Genomic DNA, 23,775 nt, shown 5'->3' with positions numbered 1-23,775 from the left:
AGCTTAGCTTAGCCACGGCAGCATTTGTGTTGTTTGGGAATCGCAGGATGTTTGTACACAGATGTTTTTGAAGATGAAAGGATCCAACTTTTATTAAGAATTAAGAAGTATCTGTAATTTAACATTTAAAATGTAGGTAAAAAATCTGCTGTTAGAAACTGGATGTCCTCAAACACCTCTCGGGCCCCGGAAGCTGGTGTTTCCCATATGACATTGAATGCTGCATGGCTTAATGCTACAAACCAAAGATGGCCGCCTTGCGGCGCCTCCTTCTGGCAGACACTGCTGTACGGACAGAGGAGGAGGAGGAGGAGGAGTCTTTTTAAAGCATTGTGTGTATATTTGAAATGTTTTTAATTAATCTGTCAACGAGTTGCCTTTACTGTCTCGGGTGACGGTGGGAAATATAGGAAGTAACTCCTCGTGGGAGAAGTAGACAGCTGTGGGAGAACGTAGGAATGATGGACGGATTGTGGTGCGTGTTTGGCCGTGTGACGCAAGGAACTCTGGAAAATGTAGTACAAGACAGAAGAAGAAGAGACGATAAGCTTTGATTTAGAAATACTTTGAGTTTTGTGATTTAAAGGATCAACTAAAAAGTTACTCAGTCCAAATCTGCTGCTGCCTTCGCGGGACGTTGGGAATTTGGAAATGTAGCTTTTCCTTATCATTGTTTAATCAATACATTTAGAGCAGAAGATAAAGAACAAAAAAGCTTCTCACAGTTTCTTGTGTTGTTTTGTTTCATGCAACATTCTAAAAATGATGTAAAATATGTAACCGATAAAAGACGAGTGGATTAATTGATGGGTGTTGTGTTCACTGCCCCCGGGACGTTGTACCAACAACCTGCCTCGTGTCCCTGAACCTTTTCTTTATTTGGCCTGAGTGACTGAGTGGTTGCTGTCACCTAGTTAAGCCCCGCCTACTCTTAGCAGTGCATTGTGGGAGATGACACAGTGGAGCATGTGTGCTGGATGACTTTAAGGCCTTTTTTAGGTCCTAACCAACCAATGGGAGTGCTCCTCCAGGAAGGAAGCGACGATGATGACTACACTCATTGTGATTGGCTCAGAGAAGTATGACATCAGCAGAATGTCGGTTGTCTCTGGAATCGACCAATCACTGGACAATCTGCAGCCACCACTGAGGATGATGGGAAACCACGTTTCCTTTTGTATTTTATGTTTGTTATTTCATCTCCAGCTCTGGCTTCTGATTGGCTGTTTTCTTTGTGTATTCATTGGCTTCTCATATTTTAACCCCGCCTCCATGTACGATCATCTATAATATTGGGTGCTTTTGGACGTGGCTTTGTGTGTCTGTGTGTGTGTGTGTGTGTGTGTGTGTGTGTGTGTGTGTGTGTGTGTGTGTGTGTGTGTGTGTCTGTGTGTGTGTGTGTACTCATGTGCTTCTGGAATCGTTTAGAATCATAATCTAGTTTTTGTTCTCATCGTTTTTCGAGTAGAGGGAAGGGTGTTGCCTCGACAACCCGTCAGAACACCTGAACATTCTAGACCGAATGGCCCCGCCCCCTACCTTCCCCTATCACCAATGATGACATCACAGGCTAGGCCTCCTGTTATTGGCTTAGAGCACCTCCCACCTCCCCAGGTGTTGTTTTCCGTCTGTTGTTCTTGTATCAGGAATCAATCTCAGGATCTACCTGCAGACAACACGCAATAAACTGTCAATCAAATTCAACACGAACCGACTCGCTTCTGTTTCCATCAACCGACAGCAACCTGACAACGAGCCAATCAGAGCTCACAGCCGCTGCAGGTCAAAGGTCAACTTACTCTAATTTAACTGAAGTCTACTTGCGTTTGAAGACTGTTCCTCGATCAAAACTTCGACGGTAAAATAAATGAATAATAATTGTAGTAAATAATAGCACATAAAACAGCTTAGAGAGAGACTCGTGATATCAACGGACCAGCAGGCGGGTTCTATCACACTTCCTGCTCCAGCAGCTGTCAATCATACTCACAGCGTCACTTCCTGGTTACGGGGCCACGTGTCATCGTCTCTTATCGCCGTGGTTACAGCTCTGGGACTCAGATGGTCTACAGGCTCTCCTCCAGGATGCGTCTCCTCCTCGTCCTCCTGCTGTCCTGCCTCGTCGTCACAGGTTCGGCGTGGAAAGGTTGCCACGATGACCAGGACAAAGATCAGCGAATGAGGGTGAACTGCACGGCGCTCGGCTTCAGCGCCCTCCCAGCGGGATTCGAACCAGTGACCCAGGTGACAAAATAGGTTTTAATATTAACTGTATTGCTTTTTAAACCAGACCAATGTGTTTTAAAGGAACTGCACATTAATATGGAACCTTTGTAAGATCTAAATGTACAACAAGAAGCTTCCTCAATGTGTTTCTCATTTTATGAAATAAACTCTCCACACTTATCCACTAATTTCGGTATTTTCATTTATTTTATGACAATTTGCTTTTAATTTGAACAAAAATATTAGTGTTTATAATGGGTTGTTTGTTGTCTTGTCTCCTTATTAAAAGATGGTTAAAGAGATTGTTGTGCCTCTAGTTTTTATTCCACCCTTTAGATAAAGGAGTCTCCTCTGCGGAAGTGTTTGACTGACAGGACCACGGAAGGTGCTTCACATCGATAAGATGACAGTTTGACAGGAAACAGCTTCCACTGTGCCTTCTGTGGTTTAGGTTTTTCTGCTTCCCAGAAACCAGTTCTCCAGCCTGTCCTGGTCCTCCTTTCAGATCTTCACCAACATCCACGAGCTCGACTTCACAGCCAACCAGGTGTGTAGAAGAGAACGAGCCCACGGCCAGGTGATGTCAGAGACATCCAGAAGGTTTCATGACTTACTACCTTAGATTCCAGAAGTCACCCCCTCCGACACTCCGGTGCTCCCCAGCCTCAGCGTCCTCCGGCTGAGTTCCAACCGTCTGACGTTGCTCCCTGAAGGCTCCTTCTCGGCCTGTCCCGGTCTGACCGAGCTCTACCTGGACCACAACACCCTGGAGTCTCTGAGCGACCTCACCTTCTCTGGACTCAGCAGACTGGAGGTCAGCGTGGTAGCCTGCATGCTGTGGTGCTAGCCTGTTAGAAATGGGGTCACAGTGCGTACTGTCAAGGTAGCATGAAGGGAACCTAGGATGCATACCATAAAGGTAGCATAAAGGGAAGAAGGATATATACCCTCAAAGTACCGTGAAGAGAGGTTAGGATGCGTACCGTCAAGATAGCCTGAAGGGAAGCTAGGTGGCATACATTCAAGATAGCATGAGGGAGGTTAGTACGCATACTATATAGGTAGCGTGAAGGGAAGTTAGGGTGCATTCTGTGAGGTAGCATCAAAGGAACCTGGGATGCATACCAGGAAGGTGGCTTAAGGAGATGCAAACCATGAAGGTTGCTTGATAGAAAGCTAGGATGCATACCATGAAGGTAGCACAAACAGAAGTTAGGATGCAGACCGTGAAGGTAGTTTTATGCAAAGGAAGGATGCAGATTGGGAAGTTAGACGGTAAGGAGGTTAGGATGCATCCTGTGGACGAGAGGGTACAACGTTTATGGTTATGGGACACCTGGCGGGTCAGGAGGAAACCCAGATACTTTTAACTTTGTCCTCTTATGGAGGCTCAGCTCCTCATTGGTTCTCCCTCTTCTAGATTCTGGACTTGTCGTCCAATCGTCTCACGTCACTCCCCAACCTCATGCTCCGCCCCCTCGTTGTCATAGAGACTCTCTATCTGGAGAACAACAAGGTGGGAGAAAGCAAATATTTTTATTTTACCTTTATACAGTTAGTACGTCTTAACGCCCATTGGCTCCTCCCATCAGGTCACAGGGATGCCCAACGATTGGTTCCGCCCCAGGGAGGAGGTGCCGTACCTCTACCTCTCTGAAAATCCCTGGGCCTGCTCCTGTTCCCTTAGCTACCTGCACGGGTACCTCAACAATTATGAGGACAACGTCTACTTCCGGGTCGGCCCAGTCATCAACTTCGGCGCCGATAGAGTGGTGAGCACCTCAGGCAGGACGTTTGATCCAATCCACATGCTGCAGATCCTAGAGACATGTCTGGATGTCTCTTCATGATCTGCTTCCTGTTCCCAGATCTGTGACTCTCCTCGTCGGAACAAGAACAAACCTCTGATGACTCTGAAACAATCGGACCTGTGTCCAGAAGCCGAAGGTGAGGACCAGCTGATGGGTGGTCCTCACCTTCCTAATACTCCTCCCCCTACCTCGTCAGCGGGCCCGGGGTCGGAGGTCAGCGAGCTCCCACGGCCAGACGTGCCAACCAAAGCGGCGCTAGCCGAAGGCTATACTGAAACTCCTCCTTCTACTGCGCCTCCTTCTAATGCTCTTCCCAATACTGCTCCTCCTTTTACTGCTCCTCCAACTACTGCGCCTCCTTCTAATGCTCTTCCCAATACTGCTCCTCCTTTTACTGCTCCTCCAACTACTGTGCCTCCTTCTACTGCTCCTCCCACTACTGCTGCTCCTTTTACTGCTCCTCCTTCTACTGCTCCTCCTTTTACTGCTCCTCCAACTACTGTGCCTCCTTCTACTGCTCCTCCCACTACTGCTCCTCCTTTTACTGCTCCTCTAACTATTGTGCCTCCTTCTAATGCTCCTCCCACTACTTCTCCTCTAACTACTGCGCATCCTTTTACTGCTCCTTCCACCACTGCGTCTCCTCATAGTGTTCCTCCACCTGCTTTGGTTGCGACACCAACGTGGCCCCGGTCTGAACCCGAGTGGTCAGAGGACCCGGGGTCGGAGGTCAGAGGCGAGCTCCCAGTGGAGCGTCCTGCTGAGACAAATAATCAAACAACAACCTGCGCATTGACACCTCCATCTGCGTCTGGCGGTAACGTCCCCCCTGTCAGAGGAGCAGGGGGGTTCTGTCTCTGGCTCCTCGCCGGGGGCCTCCTGCTGAGCGTGGGGGCGGCGGCGTGCGTCTTGACAACTCTAGTGAGGTTGATCGTCTGGTACCGCAGGGTTTACAGGCCCATGTGGGAGGCGCTGGCAAAGAGGAGAGCAAGTGTAGAGGTGGGGAGACTGCTTCCAATTAGGACGATGGGAGGGAGGGAGGTGGCGGGAGGAGGAGGAGGAGTGAAGGCGCTGTATCGCTCTGTGCTGTTTGTCCAGAGAGAGGGGGGAACTACGGAGATGGCAGGAGGAGCTGTGGAGAGGGGAGGGGAGGAAGGAGGAGCTACGGAGATGGTAGAGGAGGGAGGAAAGCAACCGGTCCTCGTCACTCTGGAGCCGAGGCGAGGAAGAAGAGGAGAAGGAGCTGCGAGAGAGGTAGAAGGGAGGGAGGAGAAGGGAGTGTACAGGAAGACGTTGTACCGTCTGTGTAGCAAAGAGGAGGACTTAGAGGGGTGGAGCAGCGTGATGGAGGAGTGTCGGGTCTCTGCAGACGAAGGAGGGAGGGGGTGTGGAGGGGAGACGATGGGAGGAGGAGGAGTCTCCAGAAAGTGCTACAGCGTCATTCTGCGGGAGAAGACGGAGGAGGCAGGAGGAGGGAGGGAGGATGTGGACTGGGTGGTGGGCGGGTGGGAGGTGAAAAGAGGTGGAGGATGGGAGGGGGAGGAGGAGGGTCCCAGCTGGGGGGAGTGGCTGGTACACTACTTACCCAGCATGCCCTGGAGTGTGACCACGCCTCCTGAAAACCTGCCATCTCAGAGATGTCATCAGTGATGTCATCAGTGTGAGCACAATATATAATGTGTTTAATGTCTCTTTTGTAAACTTACAAAATTATAAAGTGATAATAAAGTGATCCCAGAATGCACTGGGAGCTCTTCCACTTCCCCTGGCTGATTAGGTTTCACAATAAAACCCTCAACAGAACAAACACCGTGCTTTTATTGTGAAAAGGTTGCAGGAAGTACAATGGTCCTTCAAATCAAGACAGCCGCCTTTGTGGGCTGCGGTTGCCATGGTAACCAGTTTAGAATTAGGATGAAACATGTTTCTGTCTAAAAACTGAACTCTGAGCAGTTCTGATGCAACATTCATGACCAGAAATACATGTACTCCCAGAATGCACTGCATTCGCCATATTCAACATTAGCAAAGATGTTACATTTTGCTACCTGGATGCTGAGTACCCGAATGGGGCGGGGCCTTCTCACCGTGGTCCACGACGGCCGGCCGCGGTCCTTCAGGAAGCAGAAGCGCTCCACCACGGTCTGTGTGTGGGGGGGTGTCAGAGAGAGAGAGCGGCGGTTAGGTATCAGTGTGAGTCCTGGTCAAATGATGCTGGCTGTAATAGTTCTACATGAAATAGCAACATACAAATTGTAACACACACAGCTCAGAGGGTTTACCTGTACGGGTTCAGGTAGCGCTGCCAGAAGGCCGCCTCACCTGATGCCAAGGACCCTCAATGTGCACCTCACTGCAGAAATACCTGCCCATGTCCATTTCTCTTCATTATAATTAATATAGTAAAGCTATTGATTCATTTTTCATTTAATAACATTAATTTCAGGTGATGCCATTCGAGGTCCAAGTATCAACCGATATAAAAGCCTCTCGAAATACCTCAATCAGCTTTAAAATTATACGATAACAGTTACTGTAACGTTACACAGTGATATAAAAAAGAACATTATAAAAAACACTTTGCTTCTTAGATCGGAAAAGTTTGCGTTGGCCGGGAATCGAACCCGGGTCAACTGCTTGGAAGGCAGCTATGCTCACCACTATACCACCAACGCTGACGAGTGTCACCACCCACCGTGTCCTACATAAGCTGCTCCTCACACGTCAGTACACGTGTACACGCTGTTAATGGCCGCTTCCTTTACGAATAAACAAGCATATAAATCAGTTTGCTGTGGAAGGCGATGTATTGTTAGTCAGCTAGCACGCTGCTCTATCGATGTGCTTTAGCTTCATGGTTAGCACTGTTAGCACAAGCTAAGAGGTTAGCTCCCTAAACCAAATCCCATTCATTCTCTATGGTAGTGCTAAACCACTACGGATGTAATATATCTTTGGCCCCCTGTGGCGCTGTAGTGCGGGCCGAGCGATTACCCGGATGTAAAGAGTATCTCCGGACATTCTCCGTCAGTCTAGCCGGGAAAGAGCACCGAAGAGACGGCGCACCTTTACCGGACCTCGCGCTTTGTGGAAGTCACGCTGAACTGTAAGTACATGAAATGTAATGTTTAATAATTATTCAGATAAATGCGCAGCGTTTGCTGCTGTATGTTATTTAACATAGATTCTTAATAGATTTAGAATACAGATCTTATAGATACTCACCAGCTGTTCAGCTTATACTGTTTAAACATGATATACTGTCAACGTACATAGAACAGTCAACTTTAAAAACGTCTTTAGCCATAAATACTGTACTTTGTACAAGTATTACGTCCAATAAATGCATTTATGTTAGTGTTACGTCACCTGTTAGTTGTGTTTGGCTGCATTATTTACTAGTTGCATGTCACAGATGTAATTATTGATGATTATTGAATTATTGATTACTCAACTAATAAATGAGGATCTTAGTCAGTCAAATGTAAACAGATTAATGCCTCAATGATTAGGATAATGTATAATATATATATATATATATATTGCATCACGGCTACTTTTGTTTTTCATCCTCGTGGTTTATTTTGAAGCTCACCTTTTTGTCTGTAGACTTTGATTAAGTAACAAGTGAGTTACTTGAATGCAGGATTTATACTTATAAATACACTGTTTACAGCAGGTTGTGGTGTTAATAGATATTCTTACTGTAGTTTAATGGTCAGAAGGTGAACTTCACTTCAATACACATATTAACATGTCATGTCTGGGACAGCAGGGATGCTGCTCTGCACCCTTCATCCTGAAGAAGAACTGTCCTCCAGGTACCAAGATGCAAAAGCTCCAGGTGCATCTCCAGAAGAAGCAGCCTCCTCCCTCTGGCTCCTCCATACACACAGAAGGAGATGTTTGCACTTCAGATGTTCATTTAATGACGTTTTCATTGTTGTATGTTTACATCACAGTGGAGGATGAAGAGGAGGAGCTGGGGGGGCCCACGTTGACCATCTTTCCTTCAAAGCATCAAGTGCAGAGCTGTGACTAAACCTCGGCTCTCTTTTAATTCTTTGTTTCTACCACATGAAGATACTCAATCACTTTGCTATAAACTGTGTATTTTATACCTGCATCTTAAGAATATTCACAAATAGTGTTCATCAAAGTCTTCAAAGTGGTTTCCTTGTTGTCAATTAGAAACAGTTTTCTGACTAAATCTAGGGAGCATTCTAGTGTACAGCTGCAGTAAAGTGAAGATGTAAAGTTACCTTCTTGCATCAACTTACTATCAATAGTAATAATTGTGACAGACACCGGTGTAAATCATCAATCAGCACATTTATTGAATAATACTTGCAAGAGGGAGACACAAACAAGTGGTGCATTGATGCTACTCAAAGGTCTTCTTCCCAAGGACTGGAACATGTAGCTGGAAGATAAACATTAAAACTTGACTTAACATTAAAAAGGCCTTAGGATGGTAATCATCTTTACATGTATGACATCATGCTGTTCACCTTATAGGACACACATTTACCTCTAGATCATCTGGACATTGACACACAAACATCTTGACTATCAGCAGACCCTGAACACAACGTGTCTCTAAGTGATATTGACTTAGACAACAAAGACAAAACATTATTTAAGTTTTTCCAACGATTCAGCATCAACTAGAAGTAACTAACTTGTAGGTCACGCCCTATTACATTAAATTATATGTTTACCCTCAGAAGTGTATGATTCTGTAGGTCAGAAGGACTTATCTGTCTTCTGTTTTTATAGATGCCACGTTGTCCGTCTCTGTCCCTGCTGTCCTCACCAACTGGACCTTTGTAGACAGGAAGGAGACAAGCGGAGGAGCATCTGTCCACTTCCTGCTCTATAAACGCAGTGAGCAGAAGGACCTGCTGAAGGAGACAGGAACTACGAGGCTCTGTGTTCAACATGGAATGTCCCTGTTGTGTTTAATAAATACATCTGATTCACGCTGTCTGCATGTCATCAATGAGTTTTGAAGCCATTACACGGGTTTGAACTTTAGCTTCATCACATCCTGTGAGTGAGTTCTAATCATCAAATGATGCTGATCATCATGAAACACTTTTTTCATGTTGATAAATAGATACAATTGGACACGGTGTTTCAGCACCTTGGACAGTGGCAACAATGCTGCACATTGATTGGCTGTCAGTGAGTGACAGGTATCCACGACTGGCGTCTGATGGTCGGTTAAAGCCCAAAGAAACGCGACATGTGAAGAGGACCCAAAGCAGCAGGTCAACAGACCACAGACATGTGACCACGGACACGTGACCACGGACACGTGACCACGGACACGTGACCACAGACACGTGACCACGGACACGTGACCACGATGCGACAACCTTTACCCACTAATGGTCAGGAGCCAATCGTCTGAGGGAAGTGATGGACCAGACCTACCGTGTGCCTGGTAGGTCCATCCTTGAAGAAGACCTGATGAAGATGGAGGGTGTTACATTTAATAAATGCTACTCAAAGGATTCTTCCTTTGGCTTCAAGTTGTATTCTTAAACATCTGTGCCCCCCCCCCCCTGGATCTGCTCCCACTGGTCACCTCCACCTCAAACCTTCTGTCCACTGACTGAATGCAGATGTCCTACAGGGACAGGACAGTATGGAGTCCTCAAAGGCCTCACACACAAGCTGCAGGACACCTGGGTGGACCTCTGGTGGACCGGCTGCATTGTGTCCCTCACAGTGTTTATCAACCCGGGGACGGGGTCTGGTCCACATTGAGTGCAGGTGTTGTGGCGAGACGTGATGATCTCATTGCATTTATCATATATTTCTTTATATTTTTATCTTATTGCTGCACTACGTCGTGTGTTGTCACCATTGAACTGTCTGACATATGAACGACTCCTGAGGAGGAGGTGCTCCTGACACGTGTGCCTCTCTTTGATGTTTCAGGGGTTTGGTGGGACCAGGTCCCTGAGGCCTTCATCTTTAAAAGCATGAACATCTGTCTCAGAAATGCTGCTAGGAGGCGATTCGCCGCGTCTCAGGAGACAGATGAATATTTAACGCTCTCCAGTAGAGAAGAAGCGAGTCTCTTTATGCATGAATTGAAATTCTTTGTGTCCTGTTACACTTGTTTGTTTGAATAAAGTTTTCCAGAAGTAAAAAAACGCGCCCGTCTCCCAGCGAGCAGACAGCCAATCATCTCCAGGGTCTCGTGCCTCGTGTTTTCATCTCACCTCACCAATCAGGCGCCTCACGCGGCGCCGACAGCAGGAGGCACGGCGGAGGGCACGAGCCGACACTTACACGCACGCGCGCACACTTACACGCCTCTCGGTTACATGAACCCCCCCCCCTCCTCTCACTGTGTGGCTCCAAACCTCCGCCATTAACCCCCCCTTTCTTCCCATGGTGGTGTTTTTTTCCCGCCCCTGCAGGTCTCCACAGAGACCCCCCCCCCACGCACCCCCCACCCGCCTCGCTTCACGCTCGCTCGTGCCAAGCCCAGGTGATCATCCATCCGCCCCCCGTTAACCGCCCCCCCCCCTCCTCAGTACCGACAGACCGACAAATCCCTCCCGGTGCACCCCCCCCCCCCGCCCCCCCTCCTCTCTCTGTCTCCTTCCCCGCCAGCCATGATCCGTGGCGGGCTAATTCCCAGACGGTCTCCTTCTCCTTCTCCTTCCTCTCCTCCTCCTCCGCCTCCTCCTCCTCGAGGGCCCGGTAAGTAGCCGCGGCACGCGCCGTCCATCTTCTGCTCCCCGCGCTGTTCCGGTCCTATCGCTCTTATCGGGTCTGCCGTTTTTTATATTTTGGTCGCCCCCCCCCCTCCCCCCCGCAGCATCGCGCAGTGTGCCTGGGGGGAGGGAAGGAGGAGGGGGGGGGGGTAATGTGTCGCGCCCGGTGGCACCGTGACCTTCTGTCGGAGCTCGCGCCCGGTTGACCAGACGGGTAATTAGTCTCGAGGGGGGGGGGCAGCGCACACACATTTTCACACACGCTGCGCACACGCACGCACGCGCACGTCACGCAGACACTTCCCCCCTCTGGGAGCTGCACACATTTTGTTTCCTTCCACGGATAAACACATGCGCACACGCACGCACGCGCACACACGCACGTGCACACGCCCCCACATTTCACACAAATTCACACATCTTCTCAACGTGTTTGTTTCACACACTCATTCACAAAGGCAGGGGCTCTGTGTTGTAACACAACATGAAAACAACGTGTCATAACCTCGTATGTTTAACACAACTTGTGGGACCATAAAGCAGTGTGCTAGCATAGCATCATGGCCGAGGCTTCTTTGCATGTTATGGTAGCGACCTGCCGTAAGGTCTTAGCATAGCATCTTAGCATAGCGTCATAGCATAGCATCAGAGGCGTGGCGTAACATCTTAACATAGCGCTTTAGCATGGCGGCTTAGCATACCATTGTTTCATAGTGTCATGGGGCAACGTTTTAGCATAACGTCTTAGCATAGCATCCTAGCATAGCGTCTTAGCATAGCATCAGAGTCATGGCGTAACATCTTAGCATAGCGTGTTAGCATAGCGCCTTAGTGCAAAATGAACAGATTAATTCCTGATGTGTTCACGTCTTGGTTTTTCTTCACAGAGCAGAACGTGTCGACCAATCAGAACCAGCTGTGAGCCCGTGTGTGTTTGTGTGTGAGGTCATGTCAGGCATGACGAGTGGCGTCTGTGTGGAGAGCGACCTCTCCTCCATGCTGCAAAGAAGCTCCGCCCCCTCCCACCATCACCCGAATCACCATGGTTACGGTGGACAAGGACAGGTTAGTTGCCATCCTTTGTGATTGTGAAAGACCACCGTCGGTTAATAATCCCGTATCAGGTGACGTGGATCATGGATCAGGTATTGATCTGATGTGTGTTGAAGGTGTCCAGCCTGGCCCCGATGCTGGACTACACCACGGAGATGGACCGGTACCGCTCCTCCATCGCCAGCTTCTACAAGACCAACGTCAACATGAACATGAACGTCTCTAACTTCCCTCAGTCCGCCAAGCTGGCGGCGCGATTGGCGGCCGCCGCCCCCATGTTCCCGCCTGCTGCTGCCAGGCTGGGTGCCATGGCTACGACGCCTTGGAGTTGTCACGACAACATAAACATGAACCACCCGGCAGCCATGTTCTGGGGCCGGCCCAAACCGGACACGCACCACCACCACCCCCACCATCACCACCACCCCCACCCCCACCACCACCCCTCGGCAACGACGGGTCACATCACCTCATCGCACCCCCACAGCACCACCATGCAGCAGGGCGCCGCGGCGACGGGGGAGGGAGGAGGCGGGAGCGGGGGGAGCAGTGAGGGGGCGGGAGCGGACAAACACGGACAGGCCGCCTCCTCACTTCCTGTCGCCCAGGGAACATCCCACAATCACCCCATGGCCCCTAGCAACGGGAACTTCCTCCCTGGTTACGGCAGCGGGGCGGACTGCGGCGCCATGAGCAAACAGGGACACGCCCACCCGGACATGATGGGCCTGTCAGAGGGCGCGAGCTGCACTGGGGGAGCGGTGATGGGTGGCAGCTTCCTGGGGGGGCTGGGACTACCCCCCGGGGTGATCGTCATGGCGATGGGGTCGGCGGGGCCCGGGATCACGGACACCGCCGCCAGCGCCTTCCAGATGACCGGCGGCCAGCGGCCGCTGACGGACTGCCAGCAGCACGCCACCTCCTCCCCCTGCCCCTCCTCCTCCTCACCCTCGTCGTCGGGGGTGACGGCGGGGGGCGTGGCCCTCTCGTCCTCGTCGGCGGGCGCCGCGTCCAAGCGGAAGAGGAAGCGCTGCGGCGTGTGCAGCCCGTGCAGACGGCTCATCAACTGCGGCGTCTGCTCGTCCTGCCGCAACCGCAAGACGGGTCACCAGATCTGCAAGTTCAGGAAGTGTGAGGAGCTGAAGAAGAAGCCGGGGGGAGGAGGGGGGGCGCTGGAGGTGAGTGTGTGTGTTTGTGTTTCTGTGTGTGCGCCGGCTCACTGAAACCCAGATGACTGCAAGCGTCGCTCCCTGCTGGGTGTGTGTGTGAACGCTGTGCAGATGGCGGGTGGTGAAAAGCAAGAGCTCCATCCCTGCAGGGTCTGGCAGGCTGCCAACACACACACACACACACACACACGCACACACACACACACACACATACACCAACTCTCCACTGATTCAGAGTGAAAAAACGAGGGATGGAGATTATTGTGTGTGTCTGTGTGTGCGTGTGTAGTAAGAATTAGGGCCGATCAATAATTTATTGATACCAGCGTTTAACCTCACTGATGACTCAATATATCACACACACACACACACACACACACACACACACACACACACACACACACACACACACACACACACACACACACACACACACACACACATTGTAAGAGAGTGAATTAAGAGCCATAATCTTCCTCAATTACACACTAATTGGACCTGTGGATACTGGTGGCATGTGTGTGTGTGTGTGTGTGTGTGTGTGTGTGTGTGTGTGTGTGTGTGTGTGTGTGTGTGTGTGTGTGTGTGTGTGTGTGTGTGTGTGTGTGTGCGAAGCAGGTTTCACATTCTTGCCTCATCGTTGTGTCACATGACTTAATCAGAAAATTTACCCTGCAACAAATAAAATATTGAACTCCTGTGAAAAGAGAAAAGACGAAGACAAAAAGACGTACAAACCTAAATGACATCATCAGGTCACACATCACCTTTTTTGCCGCAGGCTGAATATGAGAAGTCGTCATGGTGACGTGTTTCGGAAGCCTCCATTTCAGCATGTAGGTTGTTTGCAAGCAGGAGGTGTCATCTGAGAAGGACATAGAGACCTGTCAATCATCATCTTCATGGTCTGTTTGACTCTAAATGGACCATCATTCACTAAATGAACATCATGCTGCATTGAAGAAGACTTGAAACTAGAGACTGAGACCATAAACTCATGTTTACAATGTTTACTGAGGGAATAAATCAAGAGAGAAGTAGAGTCATTTCCTCATAGACGTCTATGGGAGCAGAGGAGTCGCCCCCTGCTGGTCACTACACAGAAGTAGAGTCATTTCCTCATAGACGTCTATGGGAGCAGAGGAGTCGCCCCCTGCTGGTCACTACACAGAAGTAGAGTCATTTCCTCATAGACGTCTATGGGAGCAGAGGAGTCGCCCCCTGCTGGTCACTACACAGAAGTAGAGTCATTTCCTCATAGACGTCTATGGGAGCAGAGGAGTCGCCCCCTGCTGGTCACTACACAGAAGTAGAGTCATTTCCTCATAGACGTCTATGGGAGCAGAGGAGTCGCCCCCTGCTGGTCACTACACAGAAGTAGAGTCATTTCCTCATAGACGTCTATGGGAGCAGAGGAGTCGCCCCCTGCTGGTCACTACACAGAAGTAGAGTCATTTCCTCATAGACGTCTATGGGAGCAGAGGAGTCGCCCCCTGCTGGTCACTACACAGAAGTAGAGTCATTTCCTCATAGACGTCTATGGGAGCAGAGGAGTCGCCCCCTGCTGGTCACTACACAGAAGTAGAGTCATTTCCTCATAGACGTCTATGGGAGCAGAGGAGTCGCCCCCTGCTGGTCACTACACAGAAGTAGAGTCATTTCCTCATAGACGTCTATGGGAGCAGAGGAGTCGCCCCCTGCTGGTCACTACACAGAAGTAGAGTCATTTCCTCATAGACGTCTATGGGAGCAGAGGAGTCGCCCCCTGCTGGTCACTACACAGAAGTAGAGTCATTTCCTCATAGACGTCTATGGGAGCCGAGGAGTCGCCCCCTGCTGGTCACTACACAAGTAGAATGTTGACACATTGTGATTGTTGAGTCCTTTTCTCTGTCTCACGTCTTCTTTCTGTCTCTTCTGTTAGCGCCCGCCGGTCGGGACGGATGGCGAGGCGTTCCGTTGGTTCTTCTAGCCTCGGCGCCGCTTTATGTGGAACAGGAAGTAACCGCCGGACTACAAATGCAGATCACTCCAGACTTCTGGATGTCAACCAGGATTAGGATTCCACACTAAGTCCTGGAACCAGTTTGGAGCCCCAGGCTGGATGGTGTGTGGGGGAGGCGGGGACTTCCTGTCAGAAATACAGAATGACATCATCTCTGTATTTGGGCATCGCTCCTCTCCCATTGGTCACCTGGCCGGTAGCAGAGGCGAGATGTTGAGGAGAGTTGTTGGTACCCGATGAAGCTCCTCGTAGCCTCGATGTTCTCGTCACAGTCCAGGTGACCCGAACACCTTCTGCATTCATTGGCAGAAATAAAACCCTAACAAGGGAGCTATGGCCTCTTCTGCCTCCTAGCCTCCTAGCCTCCTAACCTCCTAACCCCTCCGCAGCCTCACCCGCAGGATTTAGGCCTCGTGTGGACCTTCTGCTGTTTTATTACAAAACCTTTTACAGTTTGACCAAAACCGGACGACAAGTTGACCTCAAAGGAAAGACTTCACTGCGAGGGGGTCGACCCAGGACTACACCTGTCCCCCAGCAGGACTACACCTGTCCCCCAGCAGGACTACACCTGTCCCACAGCAGGACTACACCTGTCCCCCAGCAGGACTACAACTGTCCCACAGCAGGACTACAGCTGTCCCCCAGCAGGACTACACCTGTCCCACAGCAGGACTACACCTGTCCCCCAGCAGGACTACAACTGTCCCACAGCAGGACTACAGCTGTCCCACAGCAGGACTACACCTGTCCCCCAGCAGGACTACACCTGTCCCACAGCAGGACTACAGCTGTCCCACAGCAGGACTACACCTGTCCCCCAGCAGGACTACACCTGTCCCACAGCAGGACTACACCTGTCCCCCAGCAGGACTACACCTGTCCCCCAGCAGGACTACACCTGTCCCACAGCAGGACTACACCTGTCCCACAGCAGGACTACACCTGTCCCACAGCAGGACTACAACTACCACATCACTGTTAGCGTCTCTTCTGTCTACCTCCTCCTGTCCCAGTGGACACCTTGGTGGATGTGTTTGTGATCTGCTTCTTAACTCTCTAGAAGGTCCAGAGCTGCCCCCCCTCATGGAACCTGGCTTCTCTGGTTATTGATGCTCTCCTCTGTCTAAAGGAGCAGGTTCAACAGTTCTAACGTTCTCAGGGTGCAGTTTTATACGAACTAAAGCAGACTGGAAACAAAACTCACTTTGTGTATTTTTGTATTCACGTAAAAATGAAGGATTGGGATTAAAAACATTTTGGGTGAAAAATCGGCTCCTAATTGGAACATCGAGTCCCAAACGTTCCGGACTAACGGACCGCAGAGAGTTCAGAACCAGGTCCGGTGGCCCGTGAGCTTCTGGGAGGACGTGTGGGCCGAGAGCAGAACATCCCAAAATATCAACCAGTCGAGTCCAACTCGTTCTTCTGTGGTACCTTTGTGAAAGCTTGATGATCTCAAAGATCTCTTTGTGGTTCTCTACGTATACTACACTACGGAGTACTCCAAGTACACGCCTTACTCTACGTATACTACGCACGCCACCATGTCCACGTGTACACTAAACCGTACACCACGTGTACTAATACACGTGTGTGCTACACATGATTCTACTGGTTCCAACCCTTTGATTCTTCATCCCTGCGTGGACCACCGGTTCAGACCTTCATGCTCCCCAGAAGATGAACCTCAGCCGCAGACGGGCTGGAAACATTCGGGGCTCGTTCTCATTGTATCCGTCCTTGTGTATCAATTGTAATAAAAAGTGATGGACGCACACAGTGTGGATGTCAGGTGATTGCATCACACAATGCTGCGTGTGTGTGTGTGTCCGTGTGTGTCTGTGTGTTAGTGTGTCTGTGTGTGTGTGTGTTAGTGTGTCCGTGTGTGTCTGTGTGTGTGAGAGAGAGCAGCCATGAAGATGAACAATATGTTTGCGTGAAAATGTCTTGCCACAAGATGGAAGCTGCGTGTGTGTGTGTTACTGTGTGTGTGTGTGTGTGTGTGTGCGTTACTGTGTGTGTGTGTGTTACTGTGTGTGTGTGTTACTGTGTGTGTGTGTGTGTGTGTGCGTTACTGTGTGTGTGTGTGTTACTGTGTGTGTGTGTTACTGTGTGTGTGTGTGTTACTGTGTGTGTGTGTGACCTTGTCATCTCAGTAATGGTGTTCCTATCAGAGAGGGAGAAAGAAGACTGGTTGTCCCTGACGACGGTGCGGCATGTTGCCCGGCAACAGCGCTAACAATGGCCCAGCACCGATGTTGCAGAATGTGGGCGTGGCCTGGGGGGAGCAGGGAGGGGGGGCAGTGATTGACGTATGTCATAAATCTTCGAATAAAGCAGCTTTCATTAAATGAACAAAAGGATGAAACGTCCTCGTGATGTTGTTTAATTGCTAATTATGATTTTGGTTTCTGAAAACCGATACGATTTGATTGGATAAAAAATGGTGAATTCGAGATCTATAGGAATCTATAGTAATGAAATCTACCAACATGTGAACTAAATTAAACATGTATTGATAATACATTAATAATTATTTCAGGAAGAACTTGTAGCTCCAAGACTAATCAGCTAAAGTTAGCTCAGATGCTGCTTAAAGGCTAACCCAGTAACTAGCCCAGGAGCTAACAACAGCTAGCCAATACCACAAGGGCTAATAGTAGCATTAAAGCTAACTCAGTACTGTGGTTCTTTTGTGCCTCTGGTTGAAGATGATCTTTCTAATAACTTCATTGATAACCTTCGATCAGGTGACAAATGTTTGATTCTGATGGAGTCGACTGGGTCGATTGTCTCGTCTGTTTTGTACCTCTGTTTTGAGGTCAAAGGTCATCGGAGATCTGAGCTCAATGGGCACCGAACAGCTGAGGACTTTCTCAATATGCGTTCTTGTGTGGACTTTGGTTCTCGTGGACTCGTGAAACGTCATCAGTCGCAGCCCGAGTTCTGTTCCAATTCTCAAGTCCGCATCTGGCCGAGAACGGTCATAATACCCGGATGTGACTCGCCCCGCCCATTTTACCCAGAATGCATCGGAGCAGGCTCGTCTGTTCTTGTGAGAGCCATATATCCCAGAATGCATTTCACCTCAGCAACAGGCAACAACGACAGAGGAAAATAAACACAACTTTATGTCAAAGTTTATAAATACTACTTTTTTAAGTAACGTAATGTAATTTTCGGACTGAGTAGTAAAATGTTTAAGTCAAAAACTAAAATAAAAACGTATTAGCAAGACCAGCTGACGTGGTGACGTCATCAAGTCAGCTGCTGTTCCAATTGCGGAAATGACCGTTCTCCGTTCTCCCGAGTCCTCCCGAGTCTATTCTCGCGGGAACGCGAGTCCGTTCTCGCCGTCTTAGGTATTGAGAAACGGCCTTAGTAGTGATGAGGAGGAGGAAGTGATGAGGAGGAAGCAGTAAGTAGTGATGAGGAAGAAGCAGGAAGTAGTGATGAGGAGGAAGCAATGAGGAAGAAGCAGGATGAAGTGATGAGGAGGAAGAAATAGGAAGTAGCGATGAGGAGGAAGTAGTGATGAGGAGCAGGTAGGAGCTCCATCTGGTGGTGAGGAACAGACCTGCAGCTCAGTTCCTGAAGTAACTGATGTTTAGATGAATGTTTAATAATGAAGATCAGCTGATCAGATGTTCTAATCATTAAGGTTTATGTGTTAAAACCAACATCTTCATTAGTTCTAAAACATGAGCCTGGAAATCAAGCTTTTATTAAAAAAAAGAAAACCCTCACCCCTAAAATATTTGATGTTTCATCCAAATGCCTTTTACCTGACGTTCTATTTCAGCATTTGATTGACAGGTGGGGGCGAGGCTTATGTTGCTCTGAAGTGGGCGGGCTTATCAATGGGACCAATCACCAACCATCACCATGAGGCGGAAGATGCATTGCATGGTTTAATTCCTTAAAGTACACAAAACCCAATTAAAAGAATGTGATATGTAAACTAATTACACATCAGAATTGATTTGTACACATTTGTCTGCAATTTTAACCATTTTTAATTATATTTTCCAATGTACAAAATCACAAAAAAACGTTAAAAAAACCCTTAATATTAGAAATCTGAAGTCCTTTAAAACATTTCATCCTCTTTGTCCGGCGCGTGTCCCTGTGTCCCCTACGTGGCAGAGTCTGCGTGTGTGTCCCACTGTCCCTCCCCGCCGTCCAATGGGAGCCGAGAGTCTCTCCGAGGGCGGGGGGGGCAGCGGTGATTCGGGGGGACGTCAGCGCCTTGGTGGGAGCGGCGTAGTTTTGAATGAGGGTCAACGGGTGAAGCCGCGTGGTTCAAGGCAGAGTTTAAGCAAGGCCACGCCCCCCCATCGGGACCCGCCGCACTGGAGGGGGGGAGGTCAACGGAAGGTTTGGGACGAGGACGCAGGTCGCCGGGCGAGAGCCCGAGTGGCGCCGTTGGCACGGAACGACCTGAAAAGGGCGAAAGGGCGTCTCTCTTCAGGGGGGGGTGGGGGTCGGCGGCTGGGGGAGGACCCTCATTCCTGAAATCAATGGACGAGGCGAAAGAAGGCGATGAGTCCCAGCAGTTGACTCCAGAGAGCCCCCCCCCTCCAGAAACACCACTGGGAGGACGCTGGTCAACGGGGGCCACCTGACCGGAGCCGTGTGTCTGATCCCTGCAGCCCCCCCAGGGAGAGGAGGGACGAGGCGGCTCCTCCCTGGACCCCCCCCGGAGGAGCCCAGCGGCAGGTAGGGAAGAACACCTGTTCACGGGGGGGGGGGGACGCACAAGGAGCAGTTAGATGGGGGTCAACGGGTGCTAAATGACAGCAGTCAGGGCGGGACGCAGCGGGGGGGGCATTTGAGTCAATGTGAGCGGCCGGAGGTGAGTGCAGGTCAACGGGAGACAGGCGAGGACACCCGTCGTCTTTGTGCTTGAGGGGGGGTGGCGTGTCCCTGACGTACGACCTGACAGGACTGGCCTGTGTGAGGAGAGGAGGGACGTCCACCCGGGGACGCTCCAGGGGAGGGACGTCCACCCGGGGACGCTCCAGGGGAGGGACGTCCTCCCGGGGACGCTCCAGGGGAGGGACGTCCACCCGGGGACGCTCCAGGGGAGGGACGTCCTCCCGGGGACGCTCCAGGGGAGGGACGTCCTGCCACGTGCGCTCCAGAGGTGGGACGTCCACCCGGGGACGCTCCAGGGGAGGGACGTCCACCCGGGGACGCTCCAGGGGAGGGACGTCCACCCGGGGACGCTCCAGGGGAGGGACGTCCTCCCGGGGACGCTCCAGGGGAGGGACGTCCACCCGGGGACGCTCCAGGGGAGGGACGTCCACCCGGGGACGCTCCAGGGGAGGGACGTCCTCCCGGGGACGCTCCAGGGGAGGGACGTCCTCCGGGGACGCTCCAGGGGAGGGACGTCCTGCCACGTGCGCTCCAGGGGAGGGACGTCCTCCCGGGGACGCTCCAGAGGCGGCGGCGGCGTCATCGAGGCGTCGGGCAGATGGGCGGGGTCAAAGCCAGCGGCCGGCGCAGCCATCCCCCGCAGGTCGCTGAGGATGGTTGCTAGGAGACAGCTGTCAGAGGACAACACCTCAGAGTGTCTCTTGCTGGAGACATCAGCGGAGGAGGTGTCCCTCTTTCCGATTGGTCGTTCAACATCATCGTCCGATCCCAGCGGCGAGCCCTCCACGTCCACGTCGCTGATGTTGTCGAGGGCGACGGGGCCCCCTGGCTCGACCTCCGACCCCCGGTCCAGGATGAGGGGGGGGGGGCCCCGGCAGGGGGGGGAGGTCGGAGAAGTCGACGGTCCTCTGGCTGCTGATTGGACTGCTGTCATCATCGAGGCTGCTGTCGCTGTCCAAGGTGATGATGACCGGCGAGCTGAGGAGGACACAGACGAGTGAGCGGAGGAGACACGCCTGAGGACATCTGTCCTCGGGGGGGGGGACTTACCTGCTGGGCTGCGCCCCGAGCTGACCCTTCCTGCGGCGCTTGCGGGCGGGGGGGGGGGCGGTGCCCTCGTAGACGATTTCCACGCTGGGGCTCCGGTCCTCTCGGCTTCTCCTGCAGGACGAGGACGCACAAGGAGACGAGCGGTTAGCGCCGCGCCGAAGGACCCAAGCAAGGGAGCAAGGGAGCAAACAAGAGTCCTCACCTCTCGCCGACGCTCCTCTTCTGCCTGTCTCGACTCCTCCCTCCCCCCACCCCCTTCTCCCGGCTGCTCGGCCTCCAGGTGGGGTCCTTGTCGTCCAGGTGGCGGCTCTTGTACTTCCTCTTCCCGCCGGGTTTCTCGCCGCGCTCCCCGGGCGACAGCGAGGCCACCGGCGCCGGCGGGGGGGAGGACCCGAAGGGCGAGGAGGAGGAAGAAGAGCAACGAGAGTGTGACGAGGCGGAGGAGGAGAGAGGGGGACACCTGGGAGAGGTGGTAGGAGTCCCAGGTGGAGCCGGGGGGGCTGGGCGGCGAGCCGGAGCCCAACCCGCTGGAGTGGAGCGGCGAGGAGGAGCGCGAGTAGTGGCGCAGCATTGCGGGATAGAGGGAGCGGTTGGGGTTGTGCAGGGTGCCGCTCCTCTTGCGCCCAATCCTCTTCCTCCTCTTCCTCCTCCTCCTCCTGTCTTTGGCCTCCTCCCCACCTCGCCTCCCATCGCCGGGCGCCGTCGGGCCCACGGCGAGCACCGAGCTGCCGCTTCCTGCGGAGCCGCCAGACAAGGAACGAGCACGAGGCCCGCCCTCCTCCTGCTCGCCGCCGTAGGAGCCCGACGTGGAGGGAGGGATTGTGGGTAGGTAACAGAGGGCGGAGGCGGGGAGGGGAGGGAGTTCCTCCGTCTCCTCCTTCTTCTCCTTCTCCCCCTCGTCGGTGTCAGAGGAGAGCTGCACCAGCTCAGGAGTCCGCTCCGCTATCGGCTTCTTGAACCCCACGATCAGACACTCCTCCTCCTCCCCCCCCGCCCCCTCCTCCCTGCCTCCCCGCTCCTCATTGGTGGCCTCTTGGGGGCGTGGCCAAACAGCGGGCCGGCTAGCGAGCAGGACGGCTCGGCGCTGGAGTAGGAGGGGCCTGGAGTCTCGTCATCCCAGACTGAAAGGCTGAGGCCGCCTCCCGATGGCACCACGTCGTCGTTGTCGTAGGCCCCGCCCACCGGGGGCTCGTCAGACCTTCCCCCGGCAGGCCCCGCCTCCTCCTCGCCCTCGGAGATGGCGATGACGGAGCTGCCGTCGGAGGAGCTGCTCGTCCCGTCCAGCTCCATGGCGGCGTCCGGCGGCTCGTACGCCGCCTGCAGGTCGTAGCTCTCCAGGCTGAGCGGCGAGCGCGCGAAGCTGACCAGCTCGTGCAGGAAGTGGTCGGTGCGCGCCAGCAGGAACTGCCGCAGCTCTTCTTCTATGGTGGGCGTGTCCTCCAGGCCATGGCGAGCCACCCGCGCCATGATGATGCGCTGGACGATGTCCACCAGCGTGCCGTGCGTCCCGTACAGCACCGTGAGCTCCCGCCGCAGCCAGGGGCGGAGCCTGTTCAGGTGGGTGGGGTTACGGAGGAAGCTCTCCGCCGTGATTTCTCGCTGTTTCCCCTGGTTACCGTCAGCCCCGGCAACGCCGCGGACCCGTATGCCGCTGCGGTAGAGCGCCCGACGGAGCGCCACCGTCTCTCTCTCCCTCAGCCGTCGCACGGCCCCGCCCTCCCGCTGCAACCGCCGCCTCGCCATCAGGCGGGTCATCAGCCGCCGCGCTGCCCGGTCGTTGGGTGCCACGGGGGCTTCCGCGCCGCTGAGTCCCGTCAGGCCCTCGAATATCACGCCGCGCTCCGCCAGCTCGGACCCAGCGCTCGCCCTCCGCTCCCCAAGCTCCTCCCCCTCCTCGCTGTCCTCCGCCACAAGCGGAGACGCATTGGGGTGGCGAGCCAGAGGCGGCAGTGCGAGCGGGGGGGTGTCCAGGTACCACTCCCACACCCCCGACCTCCTCCCCCTCTGCCGCCTCCTCGCCGCCGCCGTCGTGGCCGCCTCCTCGCCGTCGGCGCCCTGGTGCCTCCTCAGCATCAGCCTCATCTGGTGGTCGCTCCTGGCCGCGGAGGCCATGGCCGCCACCATGGCGACGGTGGCGGCCACGCTGCTGTTGGCGGGCGGCGGGCGCAGCGTGTACTCCTTGAAGTCGTCCTCGGCGCGCACCGAGTGCAGGATGGAGGCGAAGGGCTGCTTGCACAGGGGGCACTCGGCCTTGTTGTGGGACCACTCCTGGATGCACGGGAAGCAGAAGCGGTGCAGGCAGCGGTCCAGGTACGCCAGGTTATTGAAGCGGTCCAGGCAGATCGGGCACTTGGAGTCGGGCGACGCCTCCTCGGCCACCGCCATGGCGGCCCGCGCCGAGGCGGAGGAGGAGGTGGGCGGCGGGGGAGGTGACCAGGAGGAGGCGTTGGCTGCAGTCGACGTGGCTCCGCCTGTTTTCCTCCTGCTGCCGCGCCGGCCGCTCTCTCGGCTACGCTCCTCTTCGTCCGCCTGGTTCGCCGCCGCCGTGGCGTCCGCAGACGCATTGTCGCGGCGACGCACTCGCAGCTTCATCCTGGTGGGCTCCATCACCTGAACACAGACAGGAAGTCGTCATCAGTTGTCCCCACGTCATTAAAAACAAAGATAGAATCCCAGCCTTAGGGGTTTCATTGACTGTGCTGCAGCAAAACAAGCTAATGGAATGCTAAGCTAGTTTGCATTCTCCGAAATGAAAGCGTTGTTTTTCTACTTTAGCTTCCTGCTAAAACAATTGAAACGAGCCTTTAAGCTACTGGGCTAACATGGTAGCACTCTGTTAGCCC

The 23,775-nt window shown here is 52.8% G+C and overlaps 4 protein-coding genes, 1 long non-coding RNA gene and 1 other non-coding gene across 6 annotated transcripts; 3 read left to right on the top strand and 3 right to left on the bottom strand.

Annotated features, from left to right (window-relative positions):
- Positions 1 to 2: 2 nt before the first annotated feature.
- LOC119222168 (platelet glycoprotein Ib alpha chain) lies at positions 3 to 5,687 on the top strand. The gene is made up of 6 exons (XM_037478560.2): positions 3 to 2,244; positions 2,678 to 2,773; positions 2,849 to 3,040; positions 3,647 to 3,742; positions 3,819 to 3,998; positions 4,095 to 5,687. The coding sequence occupies exons 1-6, from the start codon at positions 2,062 to 2,064 to the stop codon at positions 5,685 to 5,687; spliced, it is 2,340 nt and encodes a 779-aa protein (XP_037334457.2). The 5' UTR covers positions 3 to 2,061.
- A 953-nt stretch (positions 5,688 to 6,640) lies between these two features.
- trnag-ucc (transfer RNA glycine (anticodon UCC)) lies at positions 6,641 to 6,712 on the bottom strand. The gene has a single exon. It is a non-coding gene; the product is annotated as a tRNA-Gly (tRNA).
- A 145-nt stretch (positions 6,713 to 6,857) lies between these two features.
- Positions 6,858 to 9,026, top strand: LOC119221750 (uncharacterized). The gene is made up of 2 exons (XR_009957133.1): positions 6,858 to 8,071; positions 8,817 to 9,026. It is a non-coding gene; the product is annotated as an uncharacterized LOC119221750 (long non-coding RNA).
- Positions 9,027 to 10,664: 1,638 nt separating this feature from the next.
- LOC119221739 (SH3 and multiple ankyrin repeat domains protein 1-like) lies at positions 10,665 to 16,783 on the top strand. Its single transcript, XM_037477798.2, has 4 exons — positions 10,665 to 10,760; positions 11,662 to 11,839; positions 11,944 to 13,005; positions 14,921 to 16,783. The coding sequence occupies exons 2-4, from the start codon at positions 11,723 to 11,725 to the stop codon at positions 14,966 to 14,968; spliced, it is 1,227 nt and encodes a 408-aa protein (XP_037333695.2). The 5' UTR covers positions 10,665 to 10,760; positions 11,662 to 11,722; the 3' UTR covers positions 14,969 to 16,783.
- A 2,588-nt stretch (positions 16,784 to 19,371) lies between these two features.
- LOC134126975 (uncharacterized) lies at positions 19,372 to 20,516 on the bottom strand. The gene is made up of 3 exons (XM_062561113.1): positions 20,441 to 20,516; positions 19,895 to 20,399; positions 19,372 to 19,444 (listed from the first exon to the last, which is right to left on the bottom strand). The coding sequence occupies exons 1-3, from the start codon at positions 20,514 to 20,516 to the stop codon at positions 19,372 to 19,374; spliced, it is 654 nt and encodes a 217-aa protein (XP_062417097.1).
- Positions 20,487 to 23,760, bottom strand: LOC119221730 (E3 ubiquitin-protein ligase Topors-like). The gene is given in 5 exon segments (XM_062565862.1): positions 20,487 to 20,860; positions 20,933 to 21,043; positions 21,135 to 21,276; positions 21,278 to 21,961; positions 21,964 to 23,760. Coding segments are annotated over 5 exon segments (2,736 nt in total). The 5' UTR covers positions 23,540 to 23,760; the 3' UTR covers positions 20,487 to 20,637.
- Between the last annotated feature and the right edge of the window lie 15 nt (positions 23,761 to 23,775).

This window comes from Pungitius pungitius, chromosome 1 (genome assembly GCF_949316345.1).
Source record: "Pungitius pungitius chromosome 1, fPunPun2.1, whole genome shotgun sequence".
Taxonomy (NCBI): Eukaryota; Metazoa; Chordata; class Actinopteri; order Perciformes; family Gasterosteidae; genus Pungitius; species Pungitius pungitius.
The sequence above is the reverse complement of the archived record's forward strand: the minus strand, read 5'-3'. Positions and strand labels throughout refer to the sequence as shown.

Bases quoted from the DNA above. Each gene is read 5' to 3' on its own strand.
- LOC119222168 (XM_037478560.2), top strand. From the start codon at position 2,062: ATGGTCTACAGGCTCTCCTCCAGGATGCGTCTCCTCCTCGTCCTCCTG. The intron at 2,245-2,677 runs GTGACAAAATAG...TCTGTGGTTTAG, and splicing joins GATTCGAACCAGTGACCCAG to GTTTTTCTGCTTCCCAGAAA. The intron at 2,774-2,848 runs GTGTGTAGAAGA...TTACTACCTTAG, and splicing joins TCGACTTCACAGCCAACCAG to ATTCCAGAAGTCACCCCCTC.
- LOC119221739 (XM_037477798.2), top strand. From the start codon at position 11,723: ATGTCAGGCATGACGAGTGGCGTCTGTGTGGAGAGCGACCTCTCCTCC. The intron at 11,840-11,943 runs GTTAGTTGCCAT...TGTGTGTTGAAG, and splicing joins GTTACGGTGGACAAGGACAG to GTGTCCAGCCTGGCCCCGAT. The intron at 13,006-14,920 runs GTGAGTGTGTGT...CTCTTCTGTTAG, and splicing joins GAGGAGGGGGGGCGCTGGAG to CGCCCGCCGGTCGGGACGGA.
- LOC134126975 (XM_062561113.1), bottom strand. From the start codon at position 20,516: ATGGCTGCGCCGGCCGCTGGCTTTGACCCCGCCCATCTGCCCGACGCC. The intron at 20,400-20,440 runs GTCCCCGGGAGG...CGCACGTGGCAG, and splicing joins GCCGCCGCCGCCTCTGGAGC to GACGTCCCTCCCCTGGAGCG. The intron at 19,445-19,894 runs GTGTCCTCGCCT...CGCCCTTTTCAG, and splicing joins CTCAAGCACAAAGACGACGG to GTCGTTCCGTGCCAACGGCG.